The sequence below is a fragment of the Caretta caretta genome, chromosome 8 (genome assembly GCF_965140235.1).
Source record: "Caretta caretta isolate rCarCar2 chromosome 8, rCarCar1.hap1, whole genome shotgun sequence".
NCBI lineage: Eukaryota > Metazoa > Chordata > Testudines > Cheloniidae > Caretta > Caretta caretta.
Window position 1 is genome coordinate 8,079,964 of NC_134213.1, and position 14,500 is coordinate 8,094,463.

Sequence of the window (14,500 nt, forward strand, 5' to 3'; positions counted from 1 at the left end):
CTTGAGATCAGGCAACTGAAGGCGGAGGAGATAACAATGGAGGATTGGGAACATTAGAGGTTGCGAGGAAAGGAAGAGGACAGTAGTTAAAGGGCTATATTAGGAGATAAGGAGAATTAAGGGGATGTAACACTACTGTTGGCACACCTTAAAACAAAAAGCTAAGAAAATGAAAGGATACAACTGATTCAAGGATCTCGAGTCAGTGTTTGATTTTAATTATATCATCAGCACCTGCTGGAATAGTACTAAAGAAGTTAAAAAGTGAAAGAGGAACACCCCTGTTTCTCCTTTAGGAGCCAACAGTCACACACCATCTCTCAAATCTGTGTTAAGAGAGAATTGAAAAAACCCAAGCAACACACAATTTTTAAAGGGCTACTTGGGCAGGATGAGAAAAGTCTTAAGAGCTATTAATTGGACCATGGTATTTCAAAAGAAGATAAATGGGAGCAGGGGGGCCGGTCTTTTAAGTAAAAATTCAACACAATCAAAAGCTTCTCTTTTTAGAAATAAACACTCAAAGGAAATGAAGTGATCGGGCTGGATGAACATGGAGGGTAACTTAAAGAGATCAGTGACAGTGCTTAAGAAAAAAGGAAGTGAAGATGCATATACAGAAGCTGAGACAGGGCAAATGTCAGACCAGAACAGGAAGATGCAAATGTAGTATTGGAAGTAGGAGTATATGAAGAGACACAGGGTGGTGAAAATATAGGTACAATTAAAAATGAAATGAACAGATGAACAAATGAAAAAGTACCTCACTAGTGTAACTAAAGCTTACTGTTATTAGACTGTGTGTGCAAATATTGATTTGCGCCTGCAAGATTTTGTTGGCTAACTTACGCTTCTGTAGCACCTTTCATCTTAATATTTTCAATTGCTTTACAGACATCAAGGAATCTTTGTAATACTCCTGAGGTAGATCAGTATTTTACCCATTTTGAGGAAACAGGAAGTATATGACTTACCTAATGTCACATAGGAAGTCAGTGAGAGAGTAGGGAACACAACCTAGGGGATTCTATTTTTCCACGCTGCAGAATGCAAGTAACTCCCAGTTTGATCTTATGGCCCGATCTACTCCAAGGAACTGAACTTACGTAGTCTAGTGGCTTGAACAGAGGACCAGTAGGCAAGACTCCTGGGACCCTATTCTCCCCCTGTATAACAAGAAACTGACTGATTTTTTTAGTGCATTCTCTTCAGGGTACCAAATGGTATTCCAAAAGGGAATTTATATAATAATTTACAACAAAAGTCTACACAACCTACAATAAAGACACATGACATCTGGTAAGAGAAAGCTATGGAAGGAAGGTTAAAGATAGGTGTTACGGAAGGACTTCTCAGAGGATTATTGACTAGTAAAGCTATCCAGCACATATTGATACAACATACATAACAGAGTCTGCAACAAAGATAATTGTATACTTGCAACAAGGAACACATGTATGGATTACCAAACAGCAAGACAATATTTTTAGTTCTCTCCATCTACAAATTTGATATATTTACCTGGGATTTGTGAAACATCTGCAAATTAATAGCTTTAACTTCTTCCAACTGTTGGCGAAGAGCAACCAAAGTGTCTTGTTTTTCATGAGTATCTTTTTCCAGTAGTTTCATGGCAATTTCCATTTCTGTTTTCATTCCAATCTGCAGCTCCAACTCTTTCTCTAATTCCTTAGAAGGAGATTTCCTAATTATTGCTATATAGGGCATGAATCATGTAAGAAATTTCTAATGTGCTAAACCTACATAAAACTTGTCTGTGTATTATGTCCAAGGAATAACGTTGAGTTATTTTATATGTAATGAGACAAACAGCCCAAATAACACAATATGAGTAAGTTAGTAAGAATGGTAAGAAGGAAAGCAGCACACAGTATATTCTAACTCTCAGCATTCTGCTACTTTATTTTATTTGCAGTCCTGCTCTAGACAGTAGAACTGAATGTTTAAGTCAGCCTTCTCCATTCTGGGTATTTCTTTCCAGGTAGGGACTGGCTACAGGAGCTGAAAGTCTGAAATGAAGCAAAGGGCTCTTAATCCAGCCAGTCCATAACTGCTGAGAGAATGCTCCACCTGAGAGGTGACTGCTTTAAGTCACAACAATGCATGACCGCAAAAGAAAAAAAAAAAACAGTTGCTTTTCTGCATTGATAACATTAAAAATATAGTATTCATTGTAATAGTCTAGCAAATGAGAGGAGGACTTCGTTCTTAACTTTCCATGAGCTCTGTGTTTTGTTTTCTTTATGGACTGTTGCTGTCCATTTGTTTGAGCTATTCTGAGCAAGATGCATGAAAATCCACTGTGGAGTAAGGAGCCTGGATTCAAGCAATCCACAGCATTTTCTGTATTACATGCTTATAATGTTATAGCACTAACAATAAAGACAAAAAACCATAAATCTTTCATTTCACCCTCCGCCATGTGGTATCCTCACCATCCTAATTTTTTTTTCCTCTTTCAACTGCTTCCAGACATCACTGTACATTTCATCCAGACCTTGGCGTGACTGTTTATAGGTATCCAGTTCTATTTTTGTATCCTGTATTGTTACCTACATGAAAAATTAGGAAAAGTTGTTTTTGAAGTTTGCTTGCAATTTGGTTATGGGACATAAAAGAATAAATAGCAATATTATTTTAATATAAAATAATTTCCTGTGATTGCACAGAATTGATCTTACCTCTAATCAGATGGTCAATATTAAAATAATTTCTCAAAAATAAATATTAGTACTGAGGTTTTTAAATGTCCAGTGCTTTTGAAGATAATTCACCCCATTTTTAAAAAACATTTGCAGCCTACATCTGAACAGACATGGTTTCATTATATTGTACACTATGGTACTAAATTTTATTTTTTTTAAATGTGTATTATATGAGAAAAAATTTAAACAGAAGGAACATGTTCAATACCAATAAGTTGCATGCAAACATGGTTAGCATTCAAATTAAAAATTGTTTTATAATACTGAAGCTAATTGTTCAGAGGACAGCCTATTTCCCATATTCTTGAACTGGATGTCTAACCTCTACACTCTTTTCACTCCGCTCACGAATTAATTCATTTTGATGTTTTAACTGTTGCTGTTCTTTCTGAAGTGAACCAATCCGATCCGTTGCTGCTGCAAGCTGGTTAAAGAAAAAAGTAAAACTATCATGATTAAACACAGACAAGTGTGCAGCACCTGAATGAGATTTAAACATACCATTCAGAATATTGTTAGAAATAAATCTTAGTATGGTATGTTTCATAATACAGCTAAGTAAAAAATACTAGTCACTGCTAATCTTTAAAATATTGATTATGGGCTATTTAATTTGGAGAGTTACACGTTTGCCTCTCACCTTGAAACACCAGTTTGAATTCTGGCATAGATCATAGATGAGCTGCATTGTTTTATCATAGATAGCTTTGGGATGTACAAGGTTGGGACTATTAGGTGTTTTGTCAATATAATTGTCTTTAGGATGCTCAGAAATGAAATATAAAGGCACACTGAAGGTTAGATCCAACATGCTTTGAGTGGATGACAGTGTTGTCAAGAAGGGACATCTCCAGCAGGGGTAGAGGCTGGACTTTGCAGAATGCTGTGAGAAGTGTGAAATCACAGTCACAGATTTTTTTAAATGATCTGTATAGGTGGAGTACTGTAGTAGGATGGGCATCCTATTCTTATTTGCAAATTTTTTTTTTTGCTTGGAAGCTGAAACGTGACTCCTCCTTACAACTTTCTTCCTATTCACTATTTCATTTTTTGCTTTAGTCTTTCTTCTCTCTTTTAAATGGGAAATGAGAGCACATGCTGGGGATAGATGTACATCCTGCTGACATAATTAAGGAGGCAAACATTTTAAGGAGAAAGTGGGATGAGGTATTTAATGCCTCCTCATTATTGGGCAAGTTTGGATTTGTTTTGTTTAGAAAAAAAACCATTTTTTATAAAAAGACTTGATCAGACGAATAAGATGGCAGACATCTTGAAATCACTGGTATAACAAGGAGTCTTCTGCCAACATCACATCTAACAACCAAAACCTTCTAGATCTTTATACCATATTTATCACCATTGTATTGGTATGTGGGAAAGCTTTGAGAGTGTTCCGACTCAAGCCAGTCCTATTTGTTCCCACATTTCACAAGCATGAAACTCACTCCAGATTTGGGGTGAAATCCTGGCCCAACTGAAATAAATAACAAAACTCCCCTTTCCTTTTTAGGGATGTAACAATTAATTAAGCTTCCTCAGTTGACTGTATAACACATTTGTATTTTAAAAAGGTAAAAAAAGCCACAAACCTCTTCCTGGAGTTTTGAATTGGTCTTTTCTAAACAATCTATCTTGCTCTGGAGATCACCAACTGTGCAACTGTGGCAAAAAGATTTACATTTGGCTTTAGATAAAAAGAATGACATGTTCAGCTTTTATTAATCCTCACAGTTATATTTTTGTAACAGTCTCCTATAAACAGCAACTAGAAGGTGGAAAGGCAAAATTTCGAGCTGGTATACATCCCCTAGGTGAGCCAACTACTTCTTTCACAGGGTGTGGGGGAGGGAAAAGAGAAAATGTGTCATCTTTACTTACTTGCAAAGACATACATTTGGAAAAATCAATAGTCTCCTACAATTAGCATACTGTCTTCATTTCTGAGGCCCCCTTCTGAGCTGTGTGCTCCGAGTTATGGTGGCCTTGAATGCTCTGCTGCAGATCTACCTCAGTTCCAGCTCCTTTATGTATCTAGAGCTGTGAAAAGGTGCCAGAACATGGCCCAGGATTTGGGTCTGAGTTTGTAAAGAATCATAAAAGCCCCACAAAACCTAAGTTATTTTCCAAGTCAAAGAGTGCCCTTTCTGCTATTTTAAATATTTAAGACCTCTTATGCCTTACATTAGTACATTGTTTTATTTGCTTTGGTACTTTTCTAGTTCAGAGCCTATACAAATGGCACCACATTCAATATTATGGCAAAATCCAAATTATCTGGTAATACAAGATCAACACCATTCAAGAGCTAAATAAAACTAGTACTATGTAACTTAGTAACAGACTACAGTCACAAATGTATCCATAGTAATCAGTAGATAATGGAATACCAAGCGGAAAGAGTACACTCTGACTAGACCAATATTGATATAAGGGTAATCTCATTATCTAAAAAGGGATTACTTCAAATTGCAATAGAAAAATAAATTAACTTTTAATTCTGTTGGAGATCTCCAGTGGGATCCAGTGATGTTCATCACCCCAGTGGAAGAGGTTATGTACCCAGAAAAAGAATTTAGGGCTATCCTCTGTGGAGCTGATTCAGCAAAGCACTCAAAAGCAGACTAGCTTTAAAAGCACGAGTAGTACCGTTCAGCTTTCTCCCATAGACTTTCTGGATCAAGGACTATTGCCCTGCCTGAAACTAAGTCTCTGATAACTATTTATCAGAGTTCAACTGCTGATAGAATCCCAAGGTTAGTTTGTAATCCTTGGTTTAGTCAGAAAAGTTTAATACTTCTCAGCTGATTCTGAAGAGCTGCAAAGTGCCATAGTTAAAATGCAGAGAAATGACTGGATGTCCTCTCCAGCCTAGCCATGGAGGATAGTTCACATTCCTACAAGTATTCTCATTTATCGTACAGTTTAATTCTAACAATATTATTAGATTCCTTTTGCAAAAGAAAGTCAGTTGCCCTTTTAGATCGGACTAAGATCTTTAAGTTTGGTGTGGTCTGTTTATGTAAGTCAGCCAACATACTGGCTAAGAGACTTGAATATAATCTGCAACATCATTTAGATTAATTCCATTTTAGGAATGATTAACATCAACGCTTATTTTGCTTAGTCACTGAAGTTGTTTAATCCACATCCTGTGTTGTTTATGAAGACTAAGTACTGATGTAGGTGTGGTTGGATCAGACAAGAATTTAAGTTTTTTGTTTAAACAAGTGTAAACTAGTCATGCTAAAAAAACCAAAACAAACATTTGTTTTGTAACTGTGCCTCTTGCTTCAAACTATTGAAAGATTCCTTTAGTCAAGGTTAAAATAAGGGGAAAAAAATGTATTAAACATTCTAATAAAATTATAAATAAAAACATACATATGTAGACGTTGAACAAATTGCAGATTATAGATTTTTAACAACAGGGTAAGCAAATATGCTTGAAAAAAGGCAAAAAAAAAAAAAAAAAAAAACAAGCACACCAACCTCTTTTTTCTAGTTAATGTTTTAAAAACACATATGGTCATCCAAGAACTCTCACACTGGATGCAAAATGAAGTTTAATTTTAGGAGGAGTCTTGACAGCATAATGATTAGTACTTCTCTAGGACTTTCCACCAAAATTACATTTGTTACACAAATCCAGTCCTGGATGCTTCCTTTATGCATTTTAGTTTAAAATCAGTGCTAAGATTATAATGAGTGCTATGATATATTTAGAAATAGAATATGATAAATTTTGAATCCACACTTTTACAGTAGTTATATTTTCTGGATAAAAAATTTTAGGCAATACTTAGTTTTTTTTGTACAAGTGATCAAACTGAACAAGGTTCCTTTTCTTAAAATTACACATCAGTAACTTGAAACTTCCTAAAATCAAAGAGGACTATATTTCTGAACTAAGTGTGCATTCATATTTTGAATGTTAACTCTTCTTCTAAGAAGGATGAAAAGGTAAGATATGACCTAAAACATACCATAATCTCAGAATTGGAAGCTAAAGGCAAAGGCATTCTGCAAAAAAATTCTGATTTTTATTAAAACATTACTACTATTTGCAGGAAATTCTATCAACTGTAAGATAATTTTGATTTTCTTACACAGAGGAAGGAAAAGATTAAAGGTCATAAACTCACCATACGGAGTTGTGAACTATGTTCACTGCTTTTATAAGCCAATAGTACCACCTCCTCACAGGCAAAATATTTTGTTTAACAAACAAACAGACTTATACTAAACAGTTATTTTCCCAGGAAATATTCTCTCAAGCCTCCTAGGCCAATTTATATTGCTTTTATTTTGAGACTCAGCCCTGGTCTACACTAGGACTTTAGGTCGAATTTAGCAGCGTTAAATCGATGTAAACCTGCACCCGTCCACACAATGAAGCCCTTTATTTCGACTTAAAGGGCTCTTAAAATCGATTTCCTTACTCCACCCCTGACAAGTGGATTAGCGCTTAAATCGACGTTGCCGGCTCGAATTTGGGGTACTGTGGACACAATTCGATGGTATTGGCCTCCGGGAGCTATCCCAGAGTGCTCCATTGTGACCGCTCTGGACAGCACTCTCAACTCAGATGCACTGGCCAGGTAGACAGGAAAAGAACCGCGAACTTTTGAATCTCATTTCCTGTTTGGCCAGTGTGGCAAGCTGCAGGTGACCATGCAGAGCTCATCAGCACAGGTGACCATGATGGAGTCCCAGAATCGCAAAAGAGCTCCAGCATGGACCGAACGGGAGGTACGGGATCTGATCGCTGTTTGGGGAGAGGAATCCGTGCTATCAGAACTCCGTTCCAGTTTTCGAAATGCCAAAACCTTTGTGAAAATCTCCCAGGGCATGAAGGACAGAGGCCATAACAGGGACCCGAAGCAGTGCCGCGTGAAACTGAAGGAGCTGAGGCAAGCCTACCAGAAAACCAGAGAGGCGAACGGCCGCTCTGGGTCAGAGCCCCAAACATGCCACTTCTATGATGAGCTGCATGCCATTTTAGGGGGTTCAGTCACCACTACCCCAGCCGTGTTGTTTGACTCCTTCAATGGAGATGGAGGCAATACGGAAGCAGGTTTTGGGGACGAAGATGATGATGAGGAGGAGGTTGTAGATAACTCACAGCAAGCAAGCGGAGAAACCGGTTTTCCCGACAGCCAGGAACTGTTTCTCACCCTAGACCTGGAGCCAGTACCCCCCGAACCCACCCAAGGCTGCCTCCTGGACCCAGCAGGCGGAGAAGGGACCTCTGGTGAGTGTACCTTTTAAAATACTATACATGGTTTAAAAGCAAGCATGTGAAAGGATTACTTTGCCCTGGCATTTGCGGTTCTCCTAGATGTAGTCCTAAAGCCTTTGCAAAAGGTTTCTGGGGAGGGCAGCCTTATTGCGTCCTCCATGGTAGGACACTTTACCACTCCAGGCCAGTAACACGTACTCGGGAATCATTGTAGAACAAAGCATTGCAGTGTATGTTTGCTGGCATTCAAACAACATCCGTTCTTTATCTCTCTGTGTTATCCTCAGGAGAGTGAGATATAATTCATGGTCACCTGGTTGAAATAGAGTGCTTTTCTTCAGGGGACACTCAGAGGAGCCCATTCCTGCTGGGCTGTTTGTCTGTGGCTAAACAGAAATGTTCCCCGCTGTTAGCCACAGGGAGGGGGGAAGGTTGAGGGGGTAGTCACGCGGTGGGAGGAGGCAAAATGCGACCTTGTAACGAAAGCACATGTGCTATGTATGTAATGTTAACAGCAAGGTTTACCCTGAAAGAGTGTAGCCACTGTTTTATAAAATGTGTCTTTTTAAATACCGCTGTCCCTTTTTTTTTTCTCCACCAGCTGCATGTGTTTCAATGATCACAGGATCTTCTCCTTCCCAGAGGCTAGTGAAGCTTAGAAAGAAAAAAAACCGCACTCGCGATGAAATGTTCTCCGAGCTCATGCTGTCCTCCCACACTGACAGAGCACAGATGAATGCGTGGAGGCAAATAATGTCAGAGTGCAGGAAAGCACAAAATGACCGGGAGGAGAGGTGGCGGGCTGAAGAGAGGGCTGAAGCTGAAAGGTGGCGGCAGCGTGATGAGAGGAGGCAGGATTCAATGCTGAGGCTGCTGCAGGACCAAACCAGTATGCTCCAGTGTATGGTTGAGCTGCAGCAAAGGCAGCTCGAGCACAGACTGCCACTGCTGCCCCTCTGTAACCAACCGCCCTCCTCCCCAAGTTCCATAGCCTCCACACCCAGACGCCCAAGAACGCGGTGGGGGGGCCTCTGGCCAACCAGCCACTCCACCACAGAGGATTGCCCAAAAAAAAAGAAGGCTGTCATTCAATAAATTTTAAAGTTGTAAACTTTTAAAGTGCTGTGCTTAAAGTGCTGTGTGGCATTTTCCTTCCCTCCTCCACCACCCCTCCTGGGCTACCTTGGTAGTCATCCCCCTATTTGTGTGATGAATGAATAAAGAATGCATGAATGTGAAGCAACAATGACTTTATTGCCTCTGCAAGCGGTGATTGAAGGGAGGAGGGGCGGGTGGTTAGCTTACAGGGAAGTAGAGTGAACCAAGGGGCGGGGGGTTTCATCAAGGAGAAACAAACAGAACTTTCACACCGTAGCCTGGCCAGTCATGAAACTGGTTTTCAAAGCTTCTCTGATGCGTACCGCGCCCTCCTGTGCTCTTCTAACCGCCCTGGTGTCTGGCTGCGCGTAACCAGCAGCCAGGCGATTTGCCTCAACCTCCCACCCCGCCATAAACGTCTCCCCCTTACTCTCACAGATATTGTGGAGCACACAGCAAGCAGTAATAACAGTGGGAATATTGGTTTTGCTGAGGTCTAAGCGAGTCAGTAAACTGCGCCAGCGCGCCTTTAAACGTCCAAATGCACATTCTACCACCATTCTGCACTTGCTCAGCCTGTAGTTGAACAGCTCCTGACTACTGTCCAGGCTGCCTGTGTACGGCTTCATGAGCCATGGCATTAAGGGGTAGGCTGGGTCCCCAAGGATAACTATAGGCATTTCAACATCCCCAACGGTTATTTTCTGGTCTGGGAATAAAGTCCCTTCCTGCAGCTTTTGAAACAGACCAGAGTTCCTGAAGATGTGAGCATCATGCACCTTTCCCGGCCATCCCACGTTGATGTTGGTGAAACGTCCCTTGTGATCCACCAGAGCTTGCAGCACTATCGAAAAGTACCCCTTGCGGTTTATGTACTCGGCGGCTTGGTGCTCCGGTGCCAAGATAGGGATATGGGTTCCGTCTATAGCCCCACCACAGTTAGGGAATCCCATTGCAGCAAAGCCATCCACTATGACCTGCACATTTCCCAGGGTCACTACCCTTGATATCAGCAGATCTTTGATTGCGTGGGCTACTTGCATCACAGCAGCCCCCACAGTAGATTTGCCCACTCCAAATTGATTCCCAACTGACCGGTAGCTGTCTGGCGTTGCAAGCTTCCACAGGGCTATCGCCACTCGCTTCTCAACTGTGAGGGCTGCTCTCATCTTGGTATTCATGCGCCTCAGGGCAGGGGAAAGCAAGTCCAAAGTTCCATGAAAGTGCCCTTACGCATGCAAAAGTTTTGCAGCCACTGGGAATCGTCCCAGACCTGCAACACTATGCGGTCCCACCAGTCTGTGCTTGTTTCCCGAGCCCAGAATCGGCGTTCCACAGCATGAACCTGCCCCATTAGCACCATGATGCATGCATTGGCAGGGCCCATGCTTTCAGAGAAATCTGTGTCCATGTCCTGATCACTCACGTGACCGCGCTGACGTCGCCTCCTCGCCCGGTATCGCTTTGCCAGGTTCTGGTGCTGCATATACTGCTGGATAATGCGTGTGGTGTTTAATGTGCTCCTAATTGCCAAAGTGAGCTGAGCGGCCTCCATGCTTGCCTTGGTATGGCGTCCGCACAGAAAAAAGGCGCGGAACGATTGTCTGCCGTTGCTCTGACGGAGGGAGGGGCGACTGACGACACGGCTTACAGGGTTGGCTTCAGGGAGCTAAAAATCAACAAAGGGGGTGGCTTTACATCTAGGAGTATTTCAGGCAGGACTTCACGGAGGGTTCCAATAAGAAATGGTGCACCTAAGTTATTGTCCTTATGGGAACAAGAAGGTTAGCCTGGCCTCTGATTGATACATGGCTAGATTTACCTCGCTGCACCTTCTCTGTGAGTGACTGCAGTGTGATCTAGAAGAATGAGTCCCCTAGACAGGGGAGGGGGGGAAGCAAATGAGTACAAAACAAATCTGGTCTATTTCTTGTTTTGATCCACTCCATCTATCTTTTACATCTTTGGCTGGCAGCAGACGGTGCAGAAGGACTGCATGCCATCCACATCTCATGGCTGCTGGGCAGAAGATGGTACAGTACGACTGCTAGCAGTCCGTATCGCCTGCCCGCTCACCATAAGACGGTTCAATAGGACTGACTGCAGGCAGGACTAAAGAGAATGACCTGGTCAAGTCACTCCAAATTTAGTCCCTGCACCCATGTCTGCCCAGGCGCTCCCAGCGGACGTGGCCAGGAGCACCTCGGACATGACGATGACGGCTACCAGTCGTACTGTACCGTCTGCTGCCACAAGGCAAGGGGTTGCTGCTACTGTGTAGCAATGCCGTACCGCGTCTGCCAGCACCCAGGAGACATAGGGTGACGGTTACCTGAGCGGGCTCCATGCTTGCAGTGGTATGGCATCTGCACAGGTAACTCAGGAAAAAAGGCGCGAAATGATTGTCTGCCCTTGCTTTCATGGAGGGAGGGAGGGAGGGAGGGAACGGGGGCCTGACGATATGTACCCAGAACCACCCGCGACAATGTTTTAGCCCCATCAGGCATTGGGATCTCAACCCAGAATTCCAATGGGCAGCGGAGACTGCGGGAACTGTGGGATAGCTACCCACAGTGCAACGCTCCGGAAGTCGACTCTAGCCTCGGTACTGTGGAAGCGCTCCGCCGAGTTAATGCACTTAATGCACTTAGAGCATTTTCTGTGGGGACACACACACACTCGAATATATAAAACCGATTTCTAAAAAACCGACTTCTATAAATTCGACCTTATTCCGTAGTGTAGACATACCCTAGGGAGTGTTAACTACAAAGCTGAAAGAGACTTGCTCTGATGTTTAAATATCCAAAGCAGAAGAAGGAAAAAAAAAAAGATTATGCAACTGATAAAAATTAGTTTCCTTTGGAAATCCACATATTGTGAAAAGAATTATCATTTAGTGTATGAATTTGTGAGCAAATTGTACATAAAATTACAGGCAGGGCACAGAGAAAAGTCAGTGGAAAAATAAAATCAGGATGAATGTTTGCGCATTCAAACAGACAAATCTTACCTTAGATGACGGTTAAGTTCTTCCACATAATGCTTCTGGTCAAGCACAGCAGTGATCCCAGCATCTCTAATTTTTAAACATTAAGAAATTTAAAAGGGTGTATTCATTTTGAAGTGTTAATCTGTACTAGACATGGGATCACCATGCCCATCCCACACTGCTGAATAAGAGAAGTGTCAAGTTGACTACCTATGTACCAGACTTTAAAATTACTTTGTCAATGCACTTAAGATAAACAATGTCATACTCCTTATGAAAGACAGAAGTTTGCCTCTTCAAAGTAGCAGCACTATAAGCAAAAAAACATGAGCAAGGATGAAGGAAGAGGGGAAATAAAAAAAGAATAAAACCCGCACAAGGACATGGAAAGAATAGAATGCCACCAGAAATTTTAAAAAAGGATAGGAGTTGGTTACCAAACACATATACAGATCAAGTGAGGATGCTCTAAAGGGCAAACTTAGAGATGCTGATGCTAAAAGGGTCCCCTGTGACAATGACAGATTTCAGTTAACCTGACATACTGGAGCAAAGTCAGAAAAGTAAACAAACTGGTCGGGTATCTAAGTGTGTAATAGATGATGCTGTTCTAATTTAAACTGTAAGTGACAAGGAGGCAAACTTCAATTTAATCTTAGGAAATATTAAGGGAAGTAAAAAAATAGATAATATTTTGGGCATAGCAACCAACTGCATTTGATATGTCTAAGGGGCAAAAGGGAAAACAAATGAAGCACTCATTCTAAAGATGCGAAGTCAGAGCAGCTGTTAAATGACACTGTCAACTTAAAATCTAGTCAGTTTCAATAAAGTGGCTATGGACGCAGCACCTACTCCGAGTCCACCTAGACCATTTTTATGGTTTTACATTGACCTTTTTCTCTTTGTAAATGTGTCTCCTCTGTTCACCTGTTTAAAAAGACCCATGCAGAGCAGGGGAAAATGACAGTACAAGGCAAAGTAAACAACCTACGAACGTAGACAGATTTTTTTTTCCCACCACCATTTTAATTACAATAATTATGGTGCTGCTTTACCACGAATTAAGTGGTAGAAATGTTCAGAAAGAAGTATCTTTTATTGGACCAACAAGCTTTAAAGCTCCACAGAATTCTTCTTTAGGTCTGTGGAGCTCGAAAGCTTGTCTTCTTCACCAAAAAAAGTTGGTCCAATAAAATGTATTATCTCTCAAACCTTGTCTCTTTCATAACCTGGAACCAACATGGCTACAGTAACACTGTAAACAAAGTAGTAGACAGCTTCCTTTATACCCCCTTCACCCACCCATCCAGACCAGTGGAAACCACACACTACGTATCCACCCTGTGAAAAGAGTCACCGACACAATCTGATGTTCCCTTTTTAAGGAATTTAATGCACTGAACCCCTGCAAACTCAGATCATGCTAGCTTAAGGACCATGAGGGCCCAAGCTCAGGACATGACCTCTGATCCAGCTAGAGACGTCTCCAAGGGAGTACAACATTTGACAGTTTAATATTCTGAGTTTTCTATAAAAAGAGTAATTAAGATCATATGATGATGAACTTACTGTTTGCTATCATCACTGTTCTGTATATCCTTAAGGTATAAGGAAAAATCAATCACTCCAACCTGATGAAAACAAGTTACACATCGTTACAATGCAAGTTAGTCTTTCAAGCAGTAGTTGCTACCATTATCTAAGTTTCATTTACTTTTTACCCATTTAACGTTTAAGTTTAGAAATACAATTCTATCCTCTGAAGCAAAAGAAGTTTGCCTTTTTATTTAAAAAAAAGATCAAAATGAAAACTGAACAAAATCCATTGGATATAATTAATCTATCCTTGTCTACACTAGGAAATTGAATATTGCTGACAATTATTTTCAGTAATGATTCCCTTGAATAGGTACTGAAAAAGTATTTAAGCGTTGCATAGACAGGGCAACAGTTTCCAGTAGTGATCAGAAAGCATGACAAACTGATATATGGCAGTCAGCAAGTCTTAATCACACTTTCTGAAATTGTGCTGAGAAAGGTTTGTCCATTCTGCACTAGCACTTAAATAATTTTCCAATATACATTTGGTACCATCTTCAATCAGAGGTAAATTTTCTAGTGTATGCTGTGTGTTTTGCGAATTTCAGTATTGTGCTCTGTAATAGAAATTATTTCCAATGAACTTAATTCTTGACTTCTCTGTAATAATTCCATACAGGTCTTGGTCAGATGAAGTTTTACCAGAGTTTTTCATTTTTATTGCACCACCAACCTATACTATAGCATCACTAACCCAACTATAATTAGCATTTAGCTGGGATTTACATAAGGTCATATTAAACTCTAACAAACTTCCCTTTGGCCTGAAAGCAGGACATGAACTCAAGCTGAGAGTAATTTTTTTTTTTTAAACTAAATATCAAATTGGATTCATTTGCT

General features: G+C 40.8%; 2 protein-coding genes across 5 annotated transcripts in view; one reads left to right on the forward strand and one right to left on the reverse strand.

Moving 5' to 3' along the window:
- The window catches only part of RUFY1 (RUN and FYVE domain containing 1), a 36,707-nt gene that overhangs the window by 7,014 nt on the left and 15,193 nt on the right, over positions 1 to 14,500 (reverse strand). For all 4 annotated transcript variants that reach the window (XM_048862047.2, XM_048862049.2, XM_048862050.2 and 1 more), the window contains exons 6-11: positions 13,631 to 13,692; positions 12,080 to 12,145; positions 4,319 to 4,388; positions 3,049 to 3,150; positions 2,457 to 2,573; positions 1,522 to 1,689 (exon numbers count right to left, since the gene is read on the reverse strand). In XM_048862047.2, the coding sequence (XP_048718004.1) occupies positions 1,522 to 1,689; positions 2,457 to 2,573; positions 3,049 to 3,150; positions 4,319 to 4,388; positions 12,080 to 12,145; positions 13,631 to 13,692 (585 nt within the window). The remainder of the gene's footprint in view (positions 1 to 1,521; positions 1,690 to 2,456; positions 2,574 to 3,048; positions 3,151 to 4,318; positions 4,389 to 12,079; positions 12,146 to 13,630; positions 13,693 to 14,500) is intronic.
- LOC125641721 (uncharacterized) lies at positions 7,292 to 9,087 on the forward strand. The gene is made up of 2 exons (XM_048862060.2): positions 7,292 to 7,980; positions 8,570 to 9,087. The coding sequence occupies exons 1-2, from the start codon at positions 7,401 to 7,403 to the stop codon at positions 9,061 to 9,063; spliced, it is 1,074 nt and encodes a 357-aa protein (XP_048718017.2). The 5' UTR covers positions 7,292 to 7,400; the 3' UTR covers positions 9,064 to 9,087.